The sequence below is a fragment of the Sapajus apella genome, unplaced genomic scaffold, assembly GCF_009761245.1.
Source record: "Sapajus apella isolate SASKATOON/1434 unplaced genomic scaffold, GSC_monkey_1.0 scaffold62, whole genome shotgun sequence".
NCBI lineage: Eukaryota > Metazoa > Chordata > Mammalia > Primates > Cebidae > Sapajus > Sapajus apella.
In genome coordinates this window covers 701,613-726,090 of record NW_022437002.1, presented here as the reverse complement: position 1 = coordinate 726,090, position 24,478 = coordinate 701,613, and the positions used below count along the sequence as shown (strand labels likewise).

Below are 24,478 nucleotides of genomic sequence, written 5' to 3'. Positions count from 1 at the left end.
TCACACTGCATTCTAGCCTGGGTGACAGAGTGAGACCCTGCCTCTAAATAAGTAAATACATACATACATTAAAAACAACTCGTTTGGGTGTGGTCCTGTGATCCTGGCACTTTGGGAGGCCGAGGTAGGTGGATCACTAGGTCAGGGGTCAAAACCAGCCTGGCCAAGATAGTGAAACCACCTGTCTATTAAAAATACAAAAGTTAGCCAGATGCAGTGGCGGGCACCTGTAATCCAGCTACTTGGAAGTCGGAGGCAGGAGAATTGTTTGACCCCAAGAGGTGGAGATTGGAGTGAGCTGAGATCATGCCACTGTACTCCAGCCTGGGTGACAGAGGGAGACTCTGTCTCCGAAAAAAAAAAAATCAATCCACCACAACACAAATTCATAGAGACAGAAAGAATAAGTAAGCCAGGGCTGGGCACAGTGGCTCATACCTGTAATCCCAGCACTTTGGGAGGCCAAGGCAGGCGGATCACAAGGTTAGGAGTTCGAGACCAGCCTGGCCTACATAAACCCCTTCTCTACTAAAAATACAAAAATTAGCTGGGTGTGGTGGCGCATGCCTGTAATCCCAGCTACTCAGGAGGCTGAGGCACAAGAATTGCTTGAACCAGGGAGACAGAGGTTGCAGTGAGCCAAGATCGCGCCACTGGACTCCAGCCTGGGTGACAGAGTGAGACTCCGTCTCAAAAAAAAAAAAAAGTAGAATAAGTAGAACACTGTTTCCAGGGGCTGAGGGGAAGAGGGTAGAGGGAGTTACTTAATGGATATAGAGTTTCAGTTTGGGAGGATGAAAAAGTTCTAGAGATGGTTGATGGTAGTGGTTGTATAACAAATGTGAATTGGGGCTAGGTGCAGTGGCTCATGCCTGTAATCCCAATGCTTTGGGAGGTAGAGTTGGGCGGATCACCTGAGGTCAGACGTTTGAGACCAGCCTGGCCAACATGGCGAAGCTCTTCTCTACCAAAAATACAAAATTTAGTTGGGCGTGGTGGTGCGCAACTGTAGTCCCAGCTACTTGGGAGGCTGAGGCAGGAAAATTGCTTGAATCCAGGAGGTGTAGGATGTAGTGAGCCTAGATTGCGCCACTGAACTCCAACGTGGGTAACAGAGCAATAGCCCATCTAAAAAAAAAAAAAAAAAGAAGTTAAATGAGGTAATTTATATAGAATGCTTTGCACAATGTTGCTTTGACCATGCATTTACTACATTTCATTAACTAAATGATTGTTGTTGCTATTAAGATTATATAAAATAGGCCTGGCACGGTGGCTCATGCCTGTAATCTCAGCACTTTGGGAGGCCAAGGCGGGCAGATCACGAGGTCAGGAGATTGAGACCATCCTGGCTAACACGGTACAACCCCATCTCTACTAAAAAAACAAAAAAAAATTAGCTGAGCATGGTAGCATGAGACAATTATCTTGTCTCAGCCTCCCAAGTAGCTGGGATTACAGGCATGAGCCACCGTGTCTGGCTTTTTTTTTTTTTGAGACAGAGTTTCGCTCTTGTCACCCAGGCTGGAGTGCCATGGTACCATCTTGGCTTACTGCAACCTCTGCATCCTGGGTTCAGGCAATTCTGCCTCAGCCTCCTCAGTAGCTGGGATTACAGGCACGTGCCGCCATGCCCAGCTAATTTTTTGTATTTTTAGTATAGACGGGGTTTCACCATGTTGACCAGGATGGTCTCGATCTCTTGACCTCATGATCCACCCGCCTCGGCCTCCCAAAGCGTTGGGATTACAGGCGTGAGCCACCGCACCTGGCTTTTTTTTTTTTTTGAGATAGAGTCTTGCTTTGTCTCCCAGGCTGGAGTGTAGTGGTACCATCTTGGCTCATTGCAACCTTTGCCTCACAGGTTCAAGTGATTCTTCTGCCTCAGCCTCCCAAGTAGCTGGGATTACAGGTACCCGCTACCACACCTGGCTAATTTTTGGTATTTTTAGTAGACACAGGGTTTCACCATGTTGCCCAGGCTGGTCTTGAACTCTTGACCTCAGGTGATCCTCCCACCTCAGCCTCTGGAAGTGCTGGGATTACCAGCGTGAGCCACCACTCCCCAACCAGCTAATATTTTTGTTTTTAGTAGTGAGGAATTCTCACTATTTTGCCTAGGCTTCTCTGAAACTCTTAGGCTCAAGCAGTCCTCCCATCTTGGCCTCCCAAAGTGCTGGGATTACAGGCGTGAGCCACCACACCTGGCCGGTGTCACTTTCAAATACTAATAACTTAAATTGCTAGCAGAAGGTTTCAGAAATTCTGTTTTCAAAGAAGTATTGAGCCAGGTGTTGTGGCTTATGCCTGTAAATATTGGGTTTGCTTAAAGTGCAGTACACCTTTATATGTGAATTTAGGGGGCCAAGCAGCTATGCTAGTTACTAAGTGGAATAAACAAAGTCCATATCCTCTGGGAACTTCTTGTGATAATCTTAGGAGGAGGATGATATCCAGGGGCACCAGGGCATGGAACTGTGGTGTGGACATACCTCTATCTATATCCATACCTATTTATTTGTTGCAGGCTCTGGGCTGAACACTTCACATGCATTATGTCATTGAATGCCCCAACCACCCTCTCAGGTGGTTATTACTGTTGTTATGGCTACATAAAAAATGAAGAAACTGAGACCCAGTGTCATACAGCTGCTCAGTGAAGCAGCAGATCTCAGCTTTGGCTTTTAATTTCAGAACGCTTGAAGTGCCTTCATGTCCCTTAGGTGTGAGAGGGGTTACTTTGAATTTTAGGAATAAGACAACTGAAGAAAGAAATGTTTATGTTCTGTGGATTAGATAAGCTGCATGGAAACCCAAGGGCTCAGCATTCACAGCTTTGACTACCTCTTTTTCTTTGCAAGAAGCTTGAATTTTGTCCTTTAAAAACCTTGGAGGATCAGCCGGGCACGGTGGCTTACGTCTGTAATCCCAGCACTTTGGGAGACTGAGGCGGGTGGATCACAAGGTCAGGAGTTTGAGACCAGCCTGGCCAAGGTGGTGCAACCCCGTCTCTACTAAAAATACAAAAAAATTAGCCAACCTGGTGGTGGGTGCCTGTAATCCCAGCTACTCAGGAGGCTGAGGCAGAGAATTGCTTGAATTCGGAAGGTGGAGGTTGCAGTAAGCTGAGATTGTGCCACTGCGCTCCAGCCTGGGCGGCAGAGCAAGACTCTGTCTCAAAAACAAAACAAAACAAAACCTTGGAAGAAGCCAGGTATGGAGGCTGATGCCTGTAATATCAGTATAACACTTTGGGAGGCTGAGGCAGGAGGATCTGCTTGAGCTCAAGGAGTCAAGGCCAGCCTGGACAACATAACAAGACCCCATCTCTACAAAAAATAGAAATATAAGGCTGGGCGTGGTGGCTCATACCTGTAATCTCAGCACTTTGGGAGGCCAAGGTGGGCGGATCACCTGAGGTCAGGAGTTGGAGATCAGCCTGGCTAACATGGTAAAACCCCTTTTCTACTAAAAATATAAAAAATTAGTTGGGGGTGGGCGGGGTGACTGACACCTGTAATTTCAGCACTTTGGGAGGCCAAGGTGGGTGGATCACAAGGTCAGGAGTTCAAGACCAGCCTGACAAAGATCGTGAAACCCCATCTCTACTAAAAATACAAAAATTAGCCGGGCGCGGTGGCAGGCACCTGTAATCCCAGCTACTTAGGAGGCTGAGGCAAGAGAATCGCTTGAACCCAGGTGGCAGAGTTGCAGTGAGCCAAGATTAAGCCACTGCACTCCATCCTGGGTGACAGAGTGAGACTCCATCTCAAAAAAAAAAAAAAAAAGAAATTAGCCAGGAGTGGCAGCACACACCTGTAATTCCAGCTACTCAGGAGGCTGAGGCAGGAGAATCCCTTGAACCTGGCAAATCAGCCTGTGGTAAATGAGCCAGGGCAGTCAAGGCTGCAGTGAGCCAAGATTTCCCACTGCACTCCACTCTGGGTGACAGAGCAGAAAGACCCTGTCTTCAAAAAAAACCTTGGAGGACCCATGTTTATTTTCCCCATTTGTAATAGAATCCCTCTGTGGAGTTAATGTTAGTATCCAGATGCCTGCATTCATCCTCTCTGATCCAAGGGGGTAACATTACATTCCTGGTACTGCCTTCTTGGTACCTTTATCTCTGTGCTGACGTCTTCCTTGCAGAGCGCCAGTGGAACATGTGGATCCCAGGATTTGGCTCTGAAGAAATCCGACCCTACAAAAAAGCTTGCACCACGGAAGCTCACAAACAGGTGAGGAAATGATTCATTGAGCTACCTCTCAGAGCGAGTACACACAGCTACCTCCTAGGGAGTCTCACTTCCCGCACACAGCAAGCTTCACTCTGGATCAAGAGTCAGAGAGGGCAAGAGGCATAAGATACTGACTTGGTGCTGTGCTGTTCCCACATGCAGTCTGTTTTTTCTTTTAACTCTGAGGAATATCACTTAAAGATGTTAATTCTGGGTTCTTCTAATATGGATGGAGCTCACCCCATCATTCCTCGTTAATGAAATCTTCATTCTTGCTGATCACATCACCATATATGGCCCTACAAAAAGAGGGGAGGTGGCCGGGCGCGGTGGCTCAAGCCTGTAATCCCAGCACTTTGGGAGGCCGAGGCGGGTGGATCACGAGGTCAAGAGATCGAGACCATCCTGGTCAACATGGTGAAACCCCGTCTCCACTAAAAATACAAAAAATTAGCTGGGCATGGTGGTGCGTGCCTGTAATCCCAGCTACTCAGGAGGCTGAGGCAGGAGAATTGCCTGAACCCAGGAGGTGGAGGTGGCGGTGAGCCGAGATCGCGCCATTGCACTCCAGCCTGGGTAACATGAGTGAAACTCCGTCTCAAAAAAAAAAAAAAAAAAAAGAAAAGACGGGAGGTTAAAGAAACCAGAAATGTGCTGTACTTGTGCTGAGAGGTAGCATCTAGGCTGCTGTGCCGGACATTCTGGCCTCTCTCCCGGTTTTTCTTTGTTTTGGTTCCCTCTGAACAAGGAACCTAGGAGTCAGTGTGAGAATAACACTTCTGTTGTGGACCAAGTCATCCCCATCTTCAGTCAGTCCAACAGTGTTTGCCTCCCTCTGACAAGACTGTTATCCTTTCTGTCTTAATTTAAGTGGCTACTCTGATTTGAAACATGAGCTTTTTCCAAGCTTGGCAGGCACAACTAGGTAGTCCTGGTTGAGTGCCCCTGCTTCGCCATAGCCTTGTATCTCTGTAGTAGGTGTTTGTAGAGCTCACAGAGTAAGCCCTGCAAGGAAGCCACCAGTTGCCTGAATGGAAGGATTGCACTGTTCAGAAGAGAATCCCTCAAAACAATGGACTGCCACTTTGGCTCTGCTCTCAAATTAACCACTTTTCAGCCCTATTTATTTAGTCAACAAATACTATAATGTTGATAATTTGGTCAAAAAGAATAAGCAAAGCAAGTTATTAATTTGGCCTGTGGCTGGTAATAGTAAAAGAATTCAGATCATGAAACCTGTGATCTTAGTGTTTCCATGATGGGTTGTGGTAGAAGTTGTTAGTCTTCAGTTTCCCTTCATTGCAGGTCACAGGTGTGAAATGTCAGTTCACTTTGAAATTGAGGCCCTTTCCTTATTGTGTCCATCACCAGAGAAAAGCTTGGTGTTGGGGGACCCCAGAAAACACATGCTTGGCCAGGCATGGTGGCTCATGCCTGTAATCCCAGTGCTTTGGGGAGGCTGAGGCAGGAGAATCGCTTGAACTCGGGAGGCAGAGGTTGCAGTGAGCTGAGATCATGCCACTGCATTCCAGCCTGGACAACAGAACGAGATTCCATCTTAAAAAAAAAAAAAAAAAAGGAAAGATAACACATGCTTTATCGGCTTATCCTCTAAGTCCCCAAAACTCAAGAGCTGTCACTTTCTCCTGCTTTTAACTTTTTTGCCATCCTGCTAGCCTAGAGCAGTTTGGTGGATGAAATGGGTCCACTAGCCCATCTAAACATTTCTTGGGGCCTTGCAGACTGCTCTCCAGTTAGAAGGAATCTACTGAGATGCCTTGTGACTGCAGGTCTCTGAGGGCTGCAGCCTACAGTGTAGACCATGAGGCCTGCTAGCCACACAGAATGTTCCCAGAAAGCTCCTGACTCCAGCTGCTGCTGTATAACTGCTTATTTCTCTCTTCTTTCAGAGAATGGCATTGATCCGGAAAACAACCAAGAAATAACATACAGAAAGGTCAGGGAATGGACAACAATGTATTTGGAGATACTTGAGCTGAGAACTCAGCCATCTCATCCATGGATTTTTTTTTTTTTAAATGCTTTACAGAGAAGCATATATTTTTTATTAACAGTGCAGCAATATCTATAATGACTGAGAGGATCTGCCAAAAGAATAAAGCCTCCTACCCCAACTTCCGGTCCCTTTTCCCTGCCATCTCAAAGAGGAGCCGTGTATCTTCCAGAGAAGATTTTATTTGTGTTTTATTATATAAGTGACTGAATATGGGACAAAGCATTATGGTCTTTTTGGGTAAGACAGTATTAGCAGGATTTGTAAAGGGTTTTGTTTCCTTCTCCTTTCCCCTTTTCCCTGTACTTTGTAATGTCAGTGTTTATATGAATATGACTTTCATTTGCTTTTCCAGAATAAAGAAGTTATTAATCAAAAGACAGGGTACCTTTGAAATCCTAGAAGTAAGGACAAGGAAGCCTGGATTGTAGCTCTCTAGTCAGCAGGTGGCAGCACCATTATTCATTTCTGCGTTTCAGAAAAACTCGGGGATTTTCCATTACTTTACTCTAAGGGAGGCTATAACATCAATAGGAGTTTGAGCCCAGCGTCTCTGTCATAAGATTTGAATAGGGTGACCTTCTCTTATGGCCCTGAGCTGAACGAGACATCCTTGTTTTGGCAGTGTTATGTGCCTAAAACCCCTTTTTGACCTTCTGTAACCTGGAGAAAGCTGTAACCTGGCCCTGAGAAAGGATGGGAGTAGGCCTGTCCTTGGAATAGTCCTGGCTGTGCAGGTTCCCATCTCTTCGTAGTTGCTGGTATCTTTGATCCTGGTGCTTCCACCATTGTGCAGAGGCAACCAGGCCCCTTCTAGACCTCAGGGTCATGTCCTTCAGTGGTACCTAGCATTGTCCTGTCCTGGGCCCAGCATGGTCCTTGTGGATTGTGAGAGTTCTGTGGGCTCTAGGGAGCATGGCTATCCCACCCAAGGGTCACTAACACAGGCACAGCCACCTTCTGCTTTGGTCCTCTTGAGTCCTGAAGCTTGGCCCAGGATGGGACCCTGCTTTTCTTTTCTTTTTTCTTTTTTTTTTTTTTTGCCCACCTGCATCTGTCTTGATCGAGTTATAGGGACCCTGCTTTTCAAAACTCCCTCCCACCCTGGGTTAGATCTCATGTCCGCCTCTTCACAGCCTCACAGATATACCGAGTGAGCACCTCAAAGGCTGTGCTGTTACTGTTGTTCTTGGCTGAAGTTTCACTGTCCCAAGGAGGCAGCCAGCTTCTTTCCCTGTGGTGTTACTCGGTGCTCAGCCACCAGGTCACTTCTGTGGCCAACAATCAGGATGAGGGTGTTGAAGGGTTTCACTTTCTCCAGAACCTCCTGATGCCAGTGGTGACACTCAAAGGATGTTCTGTCGGTGACATCAAACAGCAAGGGGCCTCCAGCTGGGTTTCAGTAGTAGGGATAGGTCACTGACCTTGGCAGCCACGGAATCTAGAATTAGTTTTGAGATCTCCACTAAGAACAGAAGGGAACACAGGAATCGGGGAAGTTTAATGGAAAGAGCTGGGGTAGAATCAAAAGACCCCAGTTCTTGATTTGCCATGCAACAAGTAAGTGGTGTCATCTATCTCAGTCTTGGCCTGTCTGCATATTGAGGGGCTTGTTTGGGCTTGTTCATTCAGCAAGTATTTATAAGCCCCCGCCTGTGCTAAGCAAAGGAATACAATGATGAATAAAAACAGACCCAGGCGGCCAGGCACAGTGGCTCAAGCCTGTAATCTCAGTACTTTGGGAGGCCGAGGCAGGTGGATTACTTGAAGTCAGGAGTTCCAGACCAGCCTGGCCAACATGTCAAAACCCTGTCTCTGCTAAAAATACAAAAAATTAGCCGGGCAGCTGAGGCAGGATAATTGCTTGAACCTGGGAGGTGGAGGTTATAGTGAGCTGAGATTGCACTACTGTACTCCAACCTGGGTGACAGAGCCAGACTTAGTCTCAAAAAAAAAAAAAAAAAAAAGATCCAGGGGACAATCCTGTTATGTTATTAGATAAATGTAGTAACACATTTATCTAATAAATGTGTTCACAGGGCTAGGGAGGGGCATGGTCAGCTAGGGAGAGATTTTGTTTGAGCTGAGATGTGAGGGATCCACGTGAAGAGGATGGGGATCTCTTTCAAGGAGAGAAATTTGCCTGGTGTACAATCCTTGAGTTAGTGGATTGAGGTAAGCTGGACCAGGCCATGCAGTACATTGCAGATCCCAGCAAAGAGTGGCCTGTCAAAAAAGTAACAGGAGCTACTGAAGGATTTCAAGCAAAAGTGTAGTGTGTGCAGAGGCCCAGAGGTCTAATGAAGTGAGTGTGCCAGTGAGACCAAAGCATAAGATGCAAAATTAGGGGAGAGTGGCTAGAGCTGAGTGGAAAGTGAGCATGGAGTGTGGACAGCTCTCAGACTTAGTGGTGTGCACCTCACTTGGGCTTCTTTTGTTGTTTTTGTTGTTATTGTTTTGAGACAGAGTATCGTTCTTGTTGCCCATACTGGAATGCAATGGTGTGATCTCGGCTCCCCGCAACTTCTTCCTCCCAGGTTCAAGCGATTCTCCTGTCTCAGTCTCCCAAGTAGCTGGGATTACAGGCATGTGCTACCACGCCTGGTTAATTTTGTATTTTTAGTAGAGACAGAGTTTCTCCATGTTGGTCAGGCTGGTCTCGAACTCCCAGCCTCAGGTGATCCGCCTGCCTCGGCCTCCCAAAGTGCTGGGATCACATACTTGAGCCACTGCGCCTGGCCTGTTGTTTTTTGAGACAGAGTCTCACTCTCTTGCCAGGCTGGAGTGCAGTGGCACAATCTTAGCTCACTGCAACCTCCGCCTCCTGAGTTCAAGCAATTCCCCTGCCTCAACCTCCAGAGTAGCTGGGACTATAGGCGCACACTACCATGCCCTGCTAGTTTTTTTGTATTTTAGTAGAGACAGGGTTTCACCATGTTGGCTAGGCTGATCTTAATCTCCTGACCTCGTGATCTACCCACCTTGGCCTCCCAAAGTGCTGGAATTAGAAGCATGAACCACCATGCCCAGCCTCCCTTTTTTTTTTTAAACAAAAGTCTTGGCCAGGCCCGGTGGCTCACACCTGTAATCTCAGCATTTTGGGATGCTGAGGCGGGTGGATCACTTTTCCTCTTTCTCTCTCAAAGGGTTTGGAGATTTGTCTTGAGCACCTGACAGCCTCCTCTCGACAAGCTTATCTCCCAACTGATCGTCAATTTAGACCCGGGCTCCTGAACAGGGAAACCAGAAACCATAGATCAGGTCCGGCACAGTGGCTCACACCTGTAAACCCAGCACTTTGGGAGGCCAAGGCAGAAGGATTGCTTGAGCCCAGGAGTTTGAGACTGGCCTGAACAATATAGCAAGACCTTGCCTCTATTAAAAAAGAAAGAAAGAAGCCATCTTCCCTGCCCATGGACTCCACACTCAGATCTATAAATTCCTGGAAAGAGCCCAGGCCACTGTAGCCTCTATTCTGTTGCTGTTGCTATTCCTACCCCTCTACTTATCAGCTGTGAGACTTTAGACAAGCCGCTTAACCTCTCTGGGCCTGTCTCTTCATGGGTAAAAAGGAATGACTGTCTAACTTACACAGTTATTGTGAAGGTTGAATTAATATATATCAATCCCCTAGTGTGTTAGGGGCTCTTCACTTGGCTCCTCCTCCTCCACCAGGTCTCAGCTCAAGGCCATCTCCTCAGAGACGCCCTCCCTGACCACCTGCTCAAAAGGACCCCTCATCACTCCCAGTTCCCTCTCCCTGATCTGTGGTCTTCAACAGCACTTACTGCAACTGGAAATCATTCAGTTCATTTATTTACTTTTTTTTTTTTGTCTCTCTTCCACTAGAATGTCAGACCCAGGAGGGGTTTTCTGTCATGTTCACTGCTGTATCCCCAGAGATTAGAACAAAGTAGATGCTCACTTAAGAAAATTTGTGAGGCCGGGTGTGGTGGCTCACGCCTGTAATCCAAACACTTTGGAGGCCAAGGCGAGTGGATCACCTGAGGTTGGGAGTTCAAGACCAGCCTGACCAACATGGTGAAACCCCATCTTAAAAAAATAAATAATTAAAATTTATGAAACAGCTGGCACAGTGGCTCACGCCTGAAATCCCAGCATTTTGGGAGGCCAAGGCAGGCAGATCACTTGAGGTCAGGAGTTCGAGACCAGCCTAACCAACATGGTGAAACCCTGACTCTACTAAAAATACGAAAATTAGCCAGGTGTGGTGGCACACGCCTGTAGTCCCAGCTACTTGGGAGACTGAGGCAGGAGAATTGCTTGAACCCGAGAGGCAGAGGTTGCAGTGAGCCAAGATCGCACCACTGTACTCCAGCCTAAGCAACAGGGCGAGACTCTGTCTCAAAAAAAAAATTGATGGCTGGGTGTAGTGGCTCACGCCTGTAATCCAAGCACTCTGGAGGCCAAGGCGGGCGGATCACCTGAGGTCAGGAGTTCAAGACTGGCCCGGCCAACATGGTGAAACCCCGTCTTTAAAAACATTTAAAAAAAAATTGATTAAGGAGACTGGGTGCCATGGCTCATACCTGTAATCCTGGCACTTTGGGACGCTGAGGCAGGAGAATTGCTTGAGGCCAGAAGTTTGAGACCAGCCTTGGCAATATAGAGAGACCCTGTCTGTACAATAATTTTAAAAGTTGGCCGGATGCGGTGGTTTATGCCTGTAATCCCAGCACTTTAGGAGGCTGAGAGGGGCGGATCACAAGGTCAGGAGATTGAGACCATCTTGGCCAACATGGTGAAAACTGCCTCTACTAAAACAAAAAATTAGCTGGGTGTGGTGGCACATGACTGTAATCCCAGCTACTCAGGAGGCTGAGGCAGGAGAATTGCTTATACCTAGGAGGTGGAGTTTGCAGTGAGCCGAGATCGCACCACTGCAGTCCAGCCTGGCAACAGAGCAAGACTCCGTCTCAAATAAATAAATAATGATTTAAAAGTTAGCTTGGCATGGTGAAGCACATCTGTAGTCCCAGCTACTTGGGAAGCTAAGGTGAGAGGATCACATGAGCCCAGGAGGTCAATATTGCAGTGAGCTGTGATTGCACCACTGTACTCAAGCCTGGGCAGCAGTGAGACCCTGTCTCTAAAAAAAAAAAAAAAAATTGAGGCCGGGCGTGGTGGCTCATGCCTGTAATCCAAGCACTTTGGAGGGCAAGGCGGGCGGATCACCTGAGGTTGGGAGTTCAAGACCAGCCCGACCAACATGGTGAAACCTTGTCTTTATAAAAAAAAAAAAAAAATTGATGAAGGAATGAAAAGACACCCACCCTACAGAAGTAATTTCCCTCTCCTAGCCCCAGCTTTCTTAACTGTGAAATGGGGATGATTGTGCCAGCCTCACCATGTTCTCACAAGGATGAAAAAGGATTTTTTTTTTTTTTTTTTGAGACGGAGTTTTGCTCTTGTTGCCCAGGCTGGAGTGCAATGGCTAGATCTCAGCTCACTGCAACCTCCGCCCCGTCCCAGGTTTAAGCAATTCTTCTGCCTCAGCCTCCAGAGTAGCTGGCATTACAGGCATGCGCCACCATGTCCGGCTGATTTTTTTATTTTTTATTTTTAGTAGAGACGGGATTTCTCCATGTTGGTCAGGCTGATCTCAAACTCCCGACCTCAAGTGATCAGCCCACCTCGGCCTCCCAAAGTGCTGGGATTACAGGCAGAAGCCACCTTGCCTGGCCAATAAGGATGTTTTAAAAAGGAGGCAAGTCATTTGCAACAACATGGATGGAACTGGAGGAAACTATAAGTAAAAGCCAGGCACAGAAAGACAGACTTCTCACATTCTCACTTACTTGTGGGAGCTAAAAATTAAAACAATTGAACTCATAGAGATAGAGTAGAATGATGGTGACCAGAGGCTGGGAAGGGTAGTGGAGGGGGGAGTGGGTATGGTTAATGGGTACAAAAATATAGCTTTTATTTATTTTATTTTTTTTGAGACAGAGTCTCACTCTATCGCCCAGGCTGGAGTGCAGTGGTGTGGTTTCGGCTCACTGTAGCCTCCGCCTCCTGGGTTCCAGCGATTCTCCTGCCTCAGCCTCCAGGGTAGCTGGGATTATAGGCGCCTACCACCACGTCTGGCTAATTTGTGTATTTTTAGTAGAGACAGGGTTTCACCATGTTGGCCAGGCTGGTCTCAAACTCCTGATCTCAGGTGATTCACCCTCCTCAACCTCCCAAAGTGCTGGATTATGGTTGTGAACCACTGCGTTCAGCCAAAAATAAAGTTACATAGAATGAATAAGATCTAGCATTTGATAGATCTTATTAAAAACAGGGTTACTACAGTCAACGATAATTTATTGTACTTTTAGAAATAAAAGAGTATAAACTGGATTGTTTGTAATGCAAAGAAAATATAAACCTTTGAGGCAATGGATACTCCCCACCCTCACAAAATAGAACAGGTGCATTTTATGGGTTTAAAAAAAAAAGAGGCAGGACCAAGTGCACAGAAAGACCTCCTCAGCCCCATCTCCATGGGGAGGAAGCTAAGAAACTCACTCTGATTGAAAACCTTCTAAGAACCCTAGGAAGGAGGGATTATCAGTCTCGTGTTACTGACTGAGGAGGAAACTGAGGCTCAGGGAGACCGAGTAACTAACCCAAGGTCACAAAGTGAGTTAAGCGACTATGCTTTTATTTATTTATTTTTGAGCCGTGGTATTGCCCTGTCGCCTGTGTTGGAGGGTTGGAATGCATGGCTCGCTGCAACCTCTGCCTTCTGGGTTCAAGCGATTCTCATGCCTCAGCCTCCTGAGTAGCTGGGATTACAGGTGTGAGCCACCATGCCTGGCTTATTTTTGTATTTTTAGTATAGACGGGGTTTAGTCATGTTGGCCATGCCATGGCTAGGTCTCAAACTCCTGACCTCAAGTGAACTGCCCGACTGGGCTTCCCAAAGTGCTGGTATTACAAGCGTGAGCCACTGCACCTGACCAAGTGGCTGTGCTTTCTGCTACAGCACAATGATACCCACTAAGCCCTACACCTGCTGAGATTCTGCCTAACATAAACAGCGTCTCTTCTACGAAGCCCACCCTAATTGCTCCCAGGACATTTCCTGCCTAGTAGTCCCCCATTGTAGGCTAGGTTGCCAGGAGGCAGATTTCGAGATGGAGACAAGTGTGCAGATGTTTATTAGGGGATATTCTTGAGAATACCTGTTTTGGGGAAGGAAGAAAGGGAAGCAGGATTGGGCAGCGGGATAACTTGGCTGTGATGTTGTCACAACAGTGTCCTCAATGAAGCCCACAGAGACTGATAAAGTTGGGTTTGACTTTCAGAGCTAGGGCAAGAGGGCAAGGCCTTTAAGGCCCCCCAATGTAGATGGATGTTGGATATGGGCTGCCCTGAGGGGCTAGCCTTTCCCAGAAAGTGCTGCAAGCGGAAGTCATCATCCAGTGGTAGCAGCTGGGGAGAGGGTTGATGGGTTCCTCAGCCAGGAAGGGGGATCTTGGTGGCTCATCATAGTGGCCACTCTGTGCCCAACATAATTGCTGCACATTCATGTTCATCCCAGCCTCCAACATCCATTTCCATTCAGCCCCTGGGCCTGGGGTGGGGGCATTGGCCAGCAACCCTGGGTTTGACATCACATATTAATTCCATGGCCAGAATCATTTTAGCCTGAGGACCTAAGGAGGCTCCAAGCCAAGCTCCCCTTGGAATTTTCCGCACCTGCCTTTGCCCATGCAGCAGCTTCCTGACGCTGGCTTCTGTGTCTAAGCCCAGGAATGCTGCCAGAGTAGCCACATTGCAGCCAAGAAAGAGAGTGGGGGCCGGGTGTGGTGGCTCACACCTGTAATCCAAGCACTTTGGAGGCCAAGGCGGGCGGATCACCTGAGGTCAGGAGTTCAAGATCAGCCCGACCAACAAGATGAAAAAAAAAAAAAGACAGAGTGGGAATGAGAGCTTTTGTCATGCAATTAATAGCGTGGCAGGCTCTGGGTGAGCATACCGTGGCCACTATCTCATTCATGGCCACCACCTCCCTGCAAGGCGAGATCTTTTACAAGCCCCATTGACAGATAAGGACATTGAGGCTCAAGGACTTGCATATCTGGTCTCTCAGACCTTTTTTTCTTCTTTTCTTTCTTTTTTTTTTTTTTTGAGACAGAGTCTTGCTGTCACCCAGGCTGGAGTGCGGTGGTGTAATCTCAGCTCACTGCAATCTCTGCCTTCTGGGTTCAAGCGATTCTCTGCTGAAGACCCCAAGAATGTGGGGCGTGACCAACTCAATATACCTCTGGCGGCTATAGGAGTAAACAGCAAACTCCTCATGAAAGCAGGATGTCAAACTGACAAACTGTGTATGGCTAGAAGGAATGTTGAGGGCAGTCACGCGCCAGGTCCCGTCCTCCTTGAGGCTATCTACCTGAACATCTGGAACCTGCTGGACCTATGATAAATCAAGTAGCTGACCACGAAGGGCTGTAAAAGCTCAGGGCCTTTGTTCACTAGAAGCAAAGAGTCCCCTGACCCCTTCTTTCAAACAGAACCTTTTGTCTTTTTCTTAGTCCTCCTTGGTTCATGAGATAACTAAGGCAATTCTGCCTCAGCCTCCCGAGTAGTTGTGCTTACTGGCATGTACCACCACGCCTGGCTAATTTTTGTATTTTTAGGAGAGACGGGGTTTCACCATGTCGGCTAGACTGGTCTCAAATTCCTGACCTCAGGTGATCTGCCCAACAAGCGTGACCCACCCCACCCAGCCATCAGACCTTTCTTTTCTGTAGAAAGCATTGACTCCAAAATCCAGGAAGCATGACTGTATCAAGATACTGTTTATATGAGCCCTTCTGTCATTTGTCCTCCAGAGAGATACTAACATTCCCATCCCATCATGTGGGCTGAGGCTGGGACTGCTTTAACCCTTTCTCTCCTAGAGTCAGCACTGGCATGGCCCTGGGTGCTGGTTCCTGCTGGGGGACCTGGGGATTTGGGTCTTGTGGATGAGCCGGACACCCCCCCAGCCTTCTTCTAGCTTAATGTCCCCCTGCTGCAGGGCCTGCTGGATAGCATCAGCGAGGGTGTCAAAGGCCAGGTCCACGTTGCAGTTGTTTTTAGCTGAGGTCTCCACGAAGGCCATGCCCAGGGAGGCAGCCAGCTCCTTGGCCTCCTGGGCTGAGACACAGCGGGTGCTCTGCAGGTCACTCTTGTGGCCAACCAGCAGGAAGATCACCTTGTCCGGGCCCTGAGTGGCCATGACCTCCTTGTGCCAGTCTTGGATGTGTTCAAAGGACTTCCTGTTTGTCACATCAAAGACCAGCAGGACACCCACCACGTTCCGGTAAAAGGACCTGGGGAGGCACCTGGGGAGGCAGGGAGGCAGGAGGTAAGCTGGGAGAGGCTGTCACCTTCAAGACACCCCTAGAGGCAGGACCTCCTCCCCCTGGGAAACACAGAATGCCTCACACCCCATCAGGGCCCACTTCACCCGGCCCCTGTGCTTCTCTGCCTCGGTGTCTGTGTCTCTCCTAAAAGTCTGGGTGCTCCCCAGTTAGAGGGCAAGCGTGACCCGAGTCCCTCATGCCTGGTGGAGGCCTGGTGCTGCCCTGGCCTCGGTCTTCATTTCTCTTCCTGGCAAACTGCTGATCCTTCAGAGTCAACACAAACCTCTGTCCCTTCAACATCCTCCCGGCACTTCCCGCCCTGCGCCCTTGAGCTCTCAGCACCCGGGCCAGTATCACTCAGCATCTCTCTAGAGTCCAGAGCTCAACGCAGGGATGTTCCAGGGCTCTGGGCCTCGGCCCACCCCAAAGTGTTCGTGGGAAGAAGGACTCCGAGCAGGGGAGGGTCTGGCATCAGCGCACCAGGCTGGACCCAGGGCAGGGACCCCGCCCTCCGCTTGATCTCCTGGGGGTGCCGCGGCCCAGCGCACCAGCACCGAGCCCCCCACCAGGAGTCCCTCCCGCACCCCTGCCGCCCGCACCTGAAGCGCTCCTGGCCCGCGGTGTCCCAGAGCTGCAGCTTGACCCGCGGCCCGGCCCGCAGCTGCAGCGCGTGGCGGTAGCACTCGGCGCCCACCGTGGGCTCGGGCTCGGGCTCGGGCTCCTGGGCGCCAGGCGCGCCCGCCACATAGCTCCGCAGCAGCGACGTCTTGCCCACCGCCGCGTCCCCCAGCAGCGCGACCCGAAACTGGTAGCGGCAGCCCTCGGTCTCCATGGCCACGTTCCCCGCCCCGCCGCCCCACGGCAGTTTTGTCCGCGCCCTGCCCCGCCCCCTGCCCGGGGCCCCGCCGGCGCCGCCCCCCTCTCCCCGCGCCCTGCCCTCGTCCCTGGCGGGGCACCTGGGAACCCGGGACGTCTTCAGCACAGGTGGAGAAGTGCCATTTCCACTCGATCCGAGGGCGTCGGACCGAGTGGAAACACTTGGCCAAGTTTCTCTCTCTCTGAGCCTCACTTGCCTCCTCCGTTAAAGGAGGCTAATGATGACCCCCTACACTTCACTGAAGTATACTAGATGAAGGTGGGGAGCAGAGGGAGGAGGCTAACAGCGCTAAAGCATCCATCTCACTTTCCTTCACTCTCCAGCCCCACCCCGTTATCCGCTCCACCCCGCCCGCTGTGGATTCCCTAGTTGGCCCCCACCCCTCTGCTGCACCCAGGAAGGCCACTCTGGAAGTGGGTGGTTTGTAGGTGCTCCCTCTCCACCCCGAAGCCCTTTCCTGGAGCCCTCATTGGCCCTGGCCTGGGGCCTCTAGTTCCAAGTGCAGGTTCAATGTTCAACAGCCCCCGCGGCTTCCTCCGTGGCTGCGTTGGACACCAGGGCCCCAGAAGGAACTTGGGCAGAGTCTGTTGAGGAGGCAGGACAGACACACACAACTGCAATTCTAAAAGGAGTGAAGTTGGCGTGTGGATTTGACAACTAACATATATAAGGCCAAAGGTCAGTTCATGTTTTGTGGGCAGCAACCCTTTGACAGGGCCATGGAGTGCCCCTTTTAGAGCTGAGAAGACAGGTTCAGAGGCATGGCTTGTCCCAGGTCACACAGCAGAGCTGGGGCTCACATTCAGGTTTGTCTCATCCTTCATCACACCCTTGATGCCACAAAAGGGGACAAGGCAGGTCCCATGAGAACTAAGACACTGGTTGAGTCTTGCTTGGGTGAGGGGCTAGGGTAAGGCAGCACATGAGCCACCAAGGTTTACTCCACCCTTTCCAGGCTGGCCTTCTGGAAAACCAGAGCAATGAGCCTGGAGTTCCAGCCAGCCCCAGACAGCTCTAGTCTCTCTCGTCTTTTTTTGTTTGTTTGTTTGAGACGGAGTCTCACTCTGTTACCAGGCTAGAGTGCAGTGGCACAATCTTGGCTCACTGCAACCTCCACCTCTTGGGTCCAAGCCATATGCCTACCTCAGCCTCCCAAGTAGCTGGGATTACAGGCCCTACCACCACACCCAGCTAATGTTTGTATTTTTAGTAGAGACTGGGTTTCACCATGTTGCCAGGCCAGTCTCAAACTCCTGACCTCAAGTGATCTGCCTGCCTCGGCCTCCCAAAGTGCAGGGATTACAGGTGTGAGCCACTATGCCTGGCCCACACGCAGTTCTGACCACCTGTGATGTCAGTCTCTCTTCTACCCTGCAGGCTTCTTGAGGGTAGGGACTATGATTGTATCCTTAGGGCCGAACGCGGTGCTTGGCATAAAGTAGAAACTCAAGTTGGCGCATGGCTCACACCTGTAATCCCAGCACTTTTGGAGGCTAAGGTGAGCAGATCACTCGAGGTCAGGAGTTTGAGACCAGCCTGGCCAACATGGTGAATGAAACCCTGTATCTACTAAAAATACAAAATTAGGCATGGTGGTGGCCACCTGTAATTCCAGCTACATGGGAGGCTGAGGTAGGAGAATCGCTTGAACCTGGGAGGTGGAGGTTGTAGTGAGCCGAGATCACACCACTGCACTACAGCCTGGGTGACAAAGCAGGACTCCATCTCAAAACTAAATAAATAAATAAAGTAACTCAGTAAAAATTTATAGCTAGATGAATTAAAGAAAGTGGATAAGTGCTGTTCATTCATCCATCCATTCATTGAAACACCATAATAGAGCTGGAATGAGGAAGCCAAAGGGTCAGAGAAGCCCATCCCAGCTGATACTGAAGCTGGGTCTCCGTGGATACGTGGGATCTGGGAAGGTCAAGCAGAAAGGAGACTCCAGAGAGGCACAAAGTAGCTGGAAATGCAGTCTGACCCCAGCCCTCCCTGAGGCCTTTCTGGTCAGCCCACGTGGGCAGTGCACTGTCAGCATCTGGCTTCTTGAACTTCCTCCCTCTTTCAGATGTTCCTACTGGGATCATGTGTCTGCCTCTGACTGCAATTAAATCCAGATGTCAGCTGACCTCTGCCACAGATTCACTGTGTAATCTGGGGTAAGTTATTTCGCTTCCCTGATCCCTGCTTCCTCTTCATTTAAGTGAGGCAAATCACGGTACCCACCACACAGGGTAAGTTCTGGAGGAGCCTCCAGACACAGCAATTAAGTTTATCTGCTTTTGCATTAGAACAGATCTGAGGCCGGGCGCGGTGGCTCAAGCCTGTAATCCCAGCACTTTGGGAGGCCGAGGCGGGTGGATCACGAGGTCAAGAGATCGAGACCATCCTGGTCAATATGGTGAAACCCCGTCTCTACTAAAAATACAAAAAAAATTGGCTGGGCATGGTGGCGCGTGCCTGTAATCCCAGCTACCCAGGAGGCTGAGGCAGGAGAATTGCCTGAACCCAGGAGACGGAGGTTGCGGTGAGCCGAGATCGCGCCATTGCACTCCAGCCTGGGTAACAAGAGCGAAAACTCCGTCTCCAAACAAAAAAAATAAAAAAAAATAACAATGCCAACAGATATGAGTTGGGCCCAGGGCGGTGACTCACGCCTGTAATTCCAGCACTTTGGGAGGCTGAAGCGGGTGGATCACGAGGTCAAGAGATTGAGATCATCCTGGCCAACATGATGAAACCCCATTTCTTAAAAATAACAAAAATTATCTGGGCTTGGTGGCACAAGCCTGTAATCCCAGCTAATCAGGAGGTTGAGGCAGGAGAATTGCTTGAACCTAGGAGGCAGAGGTTGCTGTGAGCTGAGCTTGTGCCACTGCACTCGTCTGGCATTCCATCTCAAAAAAAAGAAAAAAAGAAAAGAAAAAAAAAGAAAAAGAAAAGAACAGATTTGGATTGTAGTTCCAATGGCCACTTGCTGGTTATATGAACCTGGGCCAAGTTTTATTCATTCATTTATTCACTTGGTGATTATTTCAAGAATGCTGGCCATCTTTTACGTACCAGGCATTTATACAGCAGTAGAGGGGAAAAAAGACAAAATCCCAGCTCTCTTGAGATGCTGACATTCTAATAGCGAAAACAAAATACATACAAAATACCATGTCAGGAAGCATTAAGTGCTATAAATAACAATCAAGCAGGCAGTGACTTGAAGGTTGGAGGATGGCGGGGTTACTGTATCAAAATAGGATGGCCTGAGGAGGTGGCATGTGGGCAGAAACCCAGGAGAAGTGAGGCAGTAAGAAGTGTGGGTGTCTGTGATGATATTCAGGTGGGGTGAGTTCCAGGCAAGAGAAGCAGCAAGAGCAAACGATCTCGAGTGCTCCGAGAAGAGCAAAGAGTCCAGGGAGATGGAACCGACTGACTGAGGGAGCACATGGTGGGTGATGAGAGCAGTGAGGAGGAGAAGCCTGATTATATGTGGCCTTGGAGACCATTACGGGGATTTCCATTTTTATTCTAAGTGTGTTGGGAAGTCATGGGAGATTTCTGAGCAGGCAAATAACATGACATAAGTGTTTTTTTAGGCTGGGCATGGCGGCTCAGGCCTGTAAGCCCAGCACTTTGGGAGGCCGAGGCAGGAGAACCACCTGAGGTTGGGAGTTCAAGATCAGCCTGACCAACATGGTGAAACCCCATCTCTACTAAAAATACAAAAAATTAGCCGATCTCAGCTCTCGGTAACCTCTGCCTCCCAGGTTCAAGCGATTCTTGTGCTTCAGCCTCCCAAGTAGCTGGGACTATAGATGTGTGCCACCATGCCCAGTTAATTTTTTTTTTGTATTTTATTATTATTTTAATAATAGAGACAGGGTTTCACCATGTTGGTCAGGCTGGTCTCGAACTCCTGACCTCAGGTGATCCACCCGCCTTGGGCTCCCAAAGTGTTGAGATTACAGGCGTGAGCCACCGCGCCCGGCTTTTTTTCTCTTTTTTGTATTTTTAGTAGATATGGGATTTCGCCATGTTGGCCAGGCTGGTCTCTAGTTCCTGAAGTCAGGTGATCCACCAGCCTTGACCTCCGAAATTGGTAGGATTACAGGCCTGAGCCACTGTACCCCCCCAGCGGATATACATTTTTTCTTATGGGTTTTTGTTTTTTATGAGACCGAGTTCCACTCTTGTTGCCCAGGCTGGAGTGCAATGGTGCAATCTCGGCTCACTGCAACCGCCGCCTCCCGGGTTCAGGCGATTCTCCTGCCTCAGCATCCCGAGTAGCTGGGATTACAGGCGTGCGCCACCGCGCCTGCTAATTTTGTATTTTTAGTAGAGACAGGGTTTCTCCACGTTCGTCAGGCTGGTCCCGAACTCCGCACCTCAGGTGATCCGCCTGCCTCGACCTCCCGAAGCCACGGCGGGTCGGCTTCCTGCGTGGGCCCGGCGCCTGGTACGGAAAGGTGAAGGCACTTCTACCCGCCTGCAGGAAAGCCTCTAGCGGTTCGCGCTTCGCGGGCTCGGGCCGGACACGCGCGCGTAAGGCTGGGGAGGTGACGCGCGGACAACGCCAGCGCGAGCGAACTACGACTCCCAGCCAGCTGTGCGCCACGCGCGCGCCCGACCGTCAGGCGGGGCGCGAGGGGCAGCCTATATAAGCCCTTGTCTGCGGAAGCACCACCCTTTCTCCCAGCTGCAGTGCCTGTGTGCTGGTTTGTCAACCTGTAGCCCCTTCCTGCTGCCCTGCGCGCCCTTCCCCGCTTAGTCATCGCCGCTACCAGCCCGCACTCGCCGGGACTTTCTCCCAAGGCCTCGGGATGGTAGTGAACGTGGCACGGAGGAGCCGGGCCTTCCCACCCTGTGGGCTTGAGCTCCAGAAGGCTCCCTCGGCCGTGAGAGGGGCTTGGGGTCGCTCCCTTCTCTCGCCTCTGCCTCCGCAAAGCTGCGCTCTGGGCTGACAGGTGAGTGTTGTGGGTAGGCGGTCGGGTGCACGGAAGGGGTGGGGGGCTTGGGAACCGGGCTCCTGGGGGATGTAGGGACGAAGCCCTGGGCCTTAATTTGGGGGAGGCTGCATGCTGGTGTCAGGATGGCCTCTAATGGAATCTGTGATAGTTACCAGCTAGGTGACTTTGGGGCTGGTGACTACGCGAGAGGCCTCTGGAGGTCACCCTCGTGGACACGGTTTTCAGGGACGGGTTTTAGGCATTCAGACCCTTGTTTGCATCCCAGCTTCTTGCTTTCAGCCTTCCTAAGTGACTAAGCGACCTCCAGTAAGTAAGTTAATCGGTCTAAACCTCTTATCTGTAATAGAGGTATAAAACCATCCCATTAAGATGAAATGAGAAGAAGCACACCAAAGATTGGCACAGCGTGGTCGGTGGGGCCTGCAGGATGACTGTTGACTTTTGTGGCCTACAGAGTTCCCGGCGTACTTCAGGTAGTAATGATGGACAGGTGAGGCCTTAGGTGGCTGCCCTGGGACCTGAATTGCCCCTTGGCCCTTATCGAAGCTGCAGCTGCTTCCGCATAGCTGCTGCGGTCAAAAAGGAGCCCAGAGTGACAGTTTTCCTTGACGGTCGCCGTTCTGTTTGTTGTAACTGATCTGCAACATTTTGGGAAAAGACAGTTCCATTGTATCTGCCATCTTTCAGCTGTAGCCAGAGAGACCTTTATCAAAATGGGCATGTTTCCACAGACCAGCAGAAAGGTTGGGGGGTTGCATGTACAGTTAACCAGCATAACACTCATATTGGGAAAGTCCAGTTGGGATGTGACACAGCTTAACTGATAGCTTAAGGCATCAGTAATAGGGACCAAAGGTTGGTCAGACTTTTATGATTCTGAGAACCAAATGGTGGGAACAGTAAGATTGATCATGGCAACTGTTCTCATTCTGCTGTTCCAGATGAAGACTCTAAGATGACAGAAGTTGATTTTTCTGGTGATCAAGGGCTCCCAGAGCCATGAGAGTGATGAAGTGCAACCATTACAGGACCTGGTAGGTTTCTTTTGGAGACTTACTTTGGGGGCTGCCTGGTGGGACAAAACAGCATGTTTCCAAGGGCTGTGGCTGGTTGTAGCCATGGGATCTCCAACTGCATGCAAGAGCAACCTGGAAAGACTTTGACAGCACAGGTCAGTAAATACCTGCAGCTGCCACTCGGCTTTCCTATAGTTTTCAGGACCAGGGCTGGAAGTCTTCCACTTGTCATCTTCATGTAGACGGGTGTGTTGAATCAACTTCTTGGTTTGGAGTTTTTTTTTTTTTTCGACCCAGAGTACTGGGGGCTGGAGGATAAAGTTTTCTATAGATATGGCATCCTTTCTCCAACCCTGGATGGTGTGTTTTTTTTGTGGTGGTGGTGGTGTTTTTGAGCTTCACCCAGGCTGGAGTGCAGTGGCGATCACTGCAACCTCCGCCTCCCGGGTTCAAGTGATACTCCTGCCTCAACCTCCCTAGTAGCTGCCGGGCTGATTTAGAGTTTTCACACTAAGCTTTTTGTTCTACAGGTTGCCCCAAGTTTGCTGGCAGTGTGATACTGAGGAGATCAGCTTTTTTATGGAGCTGTGCTTTAAGGTAAAGTTGATGTGGAACAACACATCAGGAGCTTAGTCCTCCTGTACCCTTTCCCATCAGATCTGAACGTTGGTCTTGGTGGTCGTAAAAGGAGGAAAACTAATACTGAAGCTGCCCTCAATGTTGTAATCTGGTATATAGCATGTGGGCTAGTTTCAAACAGGTTCATAGCTGGTTGGGTCTCTGAAATTGTAAAATGAAGTATAATCTTTGGGTAAGGGAAGGATGCGTGTGAAGCTCTGCAAGTTGGTATAGTAATTGCTGACCTATTACTGCATTTGGGAGGGATCTGTCATAGCTTTCTTGCCTCTTAAGGTTGTGTCACTTTTTTCTTGTAGATTGATGTTACGCATAAAGCTGTCCTTATTTGTGACTATGGACCCTATGGAGTTGGGTAAGTTGGTGACAACCTGAAACTTTCTCACAACTTTGCTTGTAGCTTCAGGTAGTGCTCAACTATCAGGGATCCTGTCCTAAGTACTCAAGCAAATAGAACCATAAGGTTACTCAGGTCTGTCAGTGTTAAGGCCTTTTATTTTTTGAGACAAGATATTCCTGTTTCTCAGGCTTGAGTGCAGTGGTGTGATCTTGGCTCACTGCAACCTTTGCCTCCCAGGTTCAAGTGTTTCTCCTGCCTCAGCCTGCCAAGTAGCTGGAACCATTAAGTATGCACCACCATGCCTGGCTAATTTTGTATTTTTAGTAGAGTTTTGCCATGTTGGCCAGGCTGGTCTTAAACTCCTGACCCCAAGTGATCTGCCTGCCTTGACCTCCCAAAGTGCTGGGATTACAGGTGTGAGCCACTGTGCCAGGCCAGAAAATCTTAGCATTTTAGTAACATTTACATCTGGCCTTCTTTGTGTACCCTGTTAACTGTTCATTACCAGAGGGGCAAAGAAATGCTTACATTATGATTTGCCCACCCTAAAATGCATGACCACATGCTCAAAGTTGAAGGCAGCAGAGGGAACGGCTCTGCACTGCAGGCCACAGGGCCTGGTAGCGGCAAATGTGCTACCAGGACTTCAACTTCTCTCAGCCTCAGGGAGAGCTGGGAAATAGACTGTGGGGTAGAAACAAGGGGTTCCATCTAGCACACGCTGTATTTATTTAGAATGACTGGTCCAGGATGAAACCTAATCTGAGTGGACATCCATGGATGAGAAATGCGGATATGGGACTGAGACCAGCTCCTAGGAAAATGTCTGGGTGCAGGAAATCTGGGAATTACTAACACAATGGCTTACACTTCCTTTTCAGGAGAACATGGGAAGCAGAAGTCAAGACCCTGGTCATTTTAGGTGGGAACAGCGGCATGTTCTAGGTGGAGACTTGTTTTTTTGCTAATGCAAAAAATTATGTAGTGTGCTACTGAACTTAAGAGGTGATCAATAAAAGACTCTAGAAGTA

The 24,478-nt window shown here is 49.4% G+C and overlaps 2 protein-coding genes, 2 long non-coding RNA genes and 4 other non-coding genes across 15 annotated transcripts in view; 6 read left to right on the top strand and 2 right to left on the bottom strand.

The window, feature by feature from the left end:
- Positions 1-6,630, top strand: part of TAF12 (TATA-box binding protein associated factor 12) — a 45,881-nt gene extending 39,251 nt beyond the window's left edge. The window contains exons 6-7 of the mRNA XM_032246598.1: positions 4,150-4,238; positions 6,149-6,630. Of these exons, the coding sequence (XP_032102489.1) occupies positions 4,150-4,238; positions 6,149-6,184 (125 nt within the window). The 3' untranslated portion in view covers positions 6,185-6,630. The remainder of the gene's footprint in view (positions 1-4,149; positions 4,239-6,148) is intronic.
- LOC116529131 lies at positions 1-24,329 on the bottom strand. The gene is made up of 3 exons (XR_004259399.1): positions 24,087-24,329; positions 12,355-12,360; positions 1-12 (listed from the first exon to the last, which is right to left on the bottom strand). It is a non-coding gene; the product is annotated as an uncharacterized LOC116529131 (long non-coding RNA).
- RAB42 (RAB42, member RAS oncogene family) lies at positions 15,051-16,457 on the bottom strand. Its single transcript, XM_032246596.1, has 2 exons — positions 16,214-16,457; positions 15,051-15,593 (listed from the first exon to the last, which is right to left on the bottom strand). The coding sequence occupies exons 1-2, from the start codon at positions 16,444-16,446 to the stop codon at positions 15,170-15,172; spliced, it is 657 nt and encodes a 218-aa protein (XP_032102487.1). The 5' UTR covers positions 16,447-16,457; the 3' UTR covers positions 15,051-15,169.
- On the top strand, positions 21,166-24,478 carry LOC116529129. Of its 8 annotated transcripts, none has more exons than XR_004259394.1 (5): positions 21,166-21,452; positions 22,397-22,626; positions 23,002-23,068; positions 23,407-23,462; positions 24,329-24,478. It is a non-coding gene; the product is annotated as an uncharacterized LOC116529129 (long non-coding RNA). The 8 variants fall into 8 exon arrangements; XR_004259397.1 differs by adding an exon at positions 21,910-21,945 and having other exon boundaries at positions 23,002-23,462; XR_004259392.1 differs by adding an exon at positions 21,802-21,945 and having other exon boundaries at positions 23,002-23,462.
- Positions 21,985-22,119, top strand: LOC116529634. Its single transcript, XR_004259572.1, has one exon. It is a non-coding gene; the product is annotated as a small nucleolar RNA SNORA16B/SNORA16A family (small nucleolar RNA).
- Positions 22,539-22,668, top strand: LOC116529638. Its single transcript, XR_004259576.1, has one exon. It is a non-coding gene; the product is annotated as a small nucleolar RNA SNORA44 (small nucleolar RNA).
- Positions 23,104-23,233, top strand: LOC116529640. Its single transcript, XR_004259577.1, has one exon. It is a non-coding gene; the product is annotated as a small nucleolar RNA SNORA61 (small nucleolar RNA).
- On the top strand, positions 24,187-24,260 carry LOC116529646. The gene has a single exon (XR_004259583.1). It is a non-coding gene; the product is annotated as a small nucleolar RNA SNORD99 (small nucleolar RNA).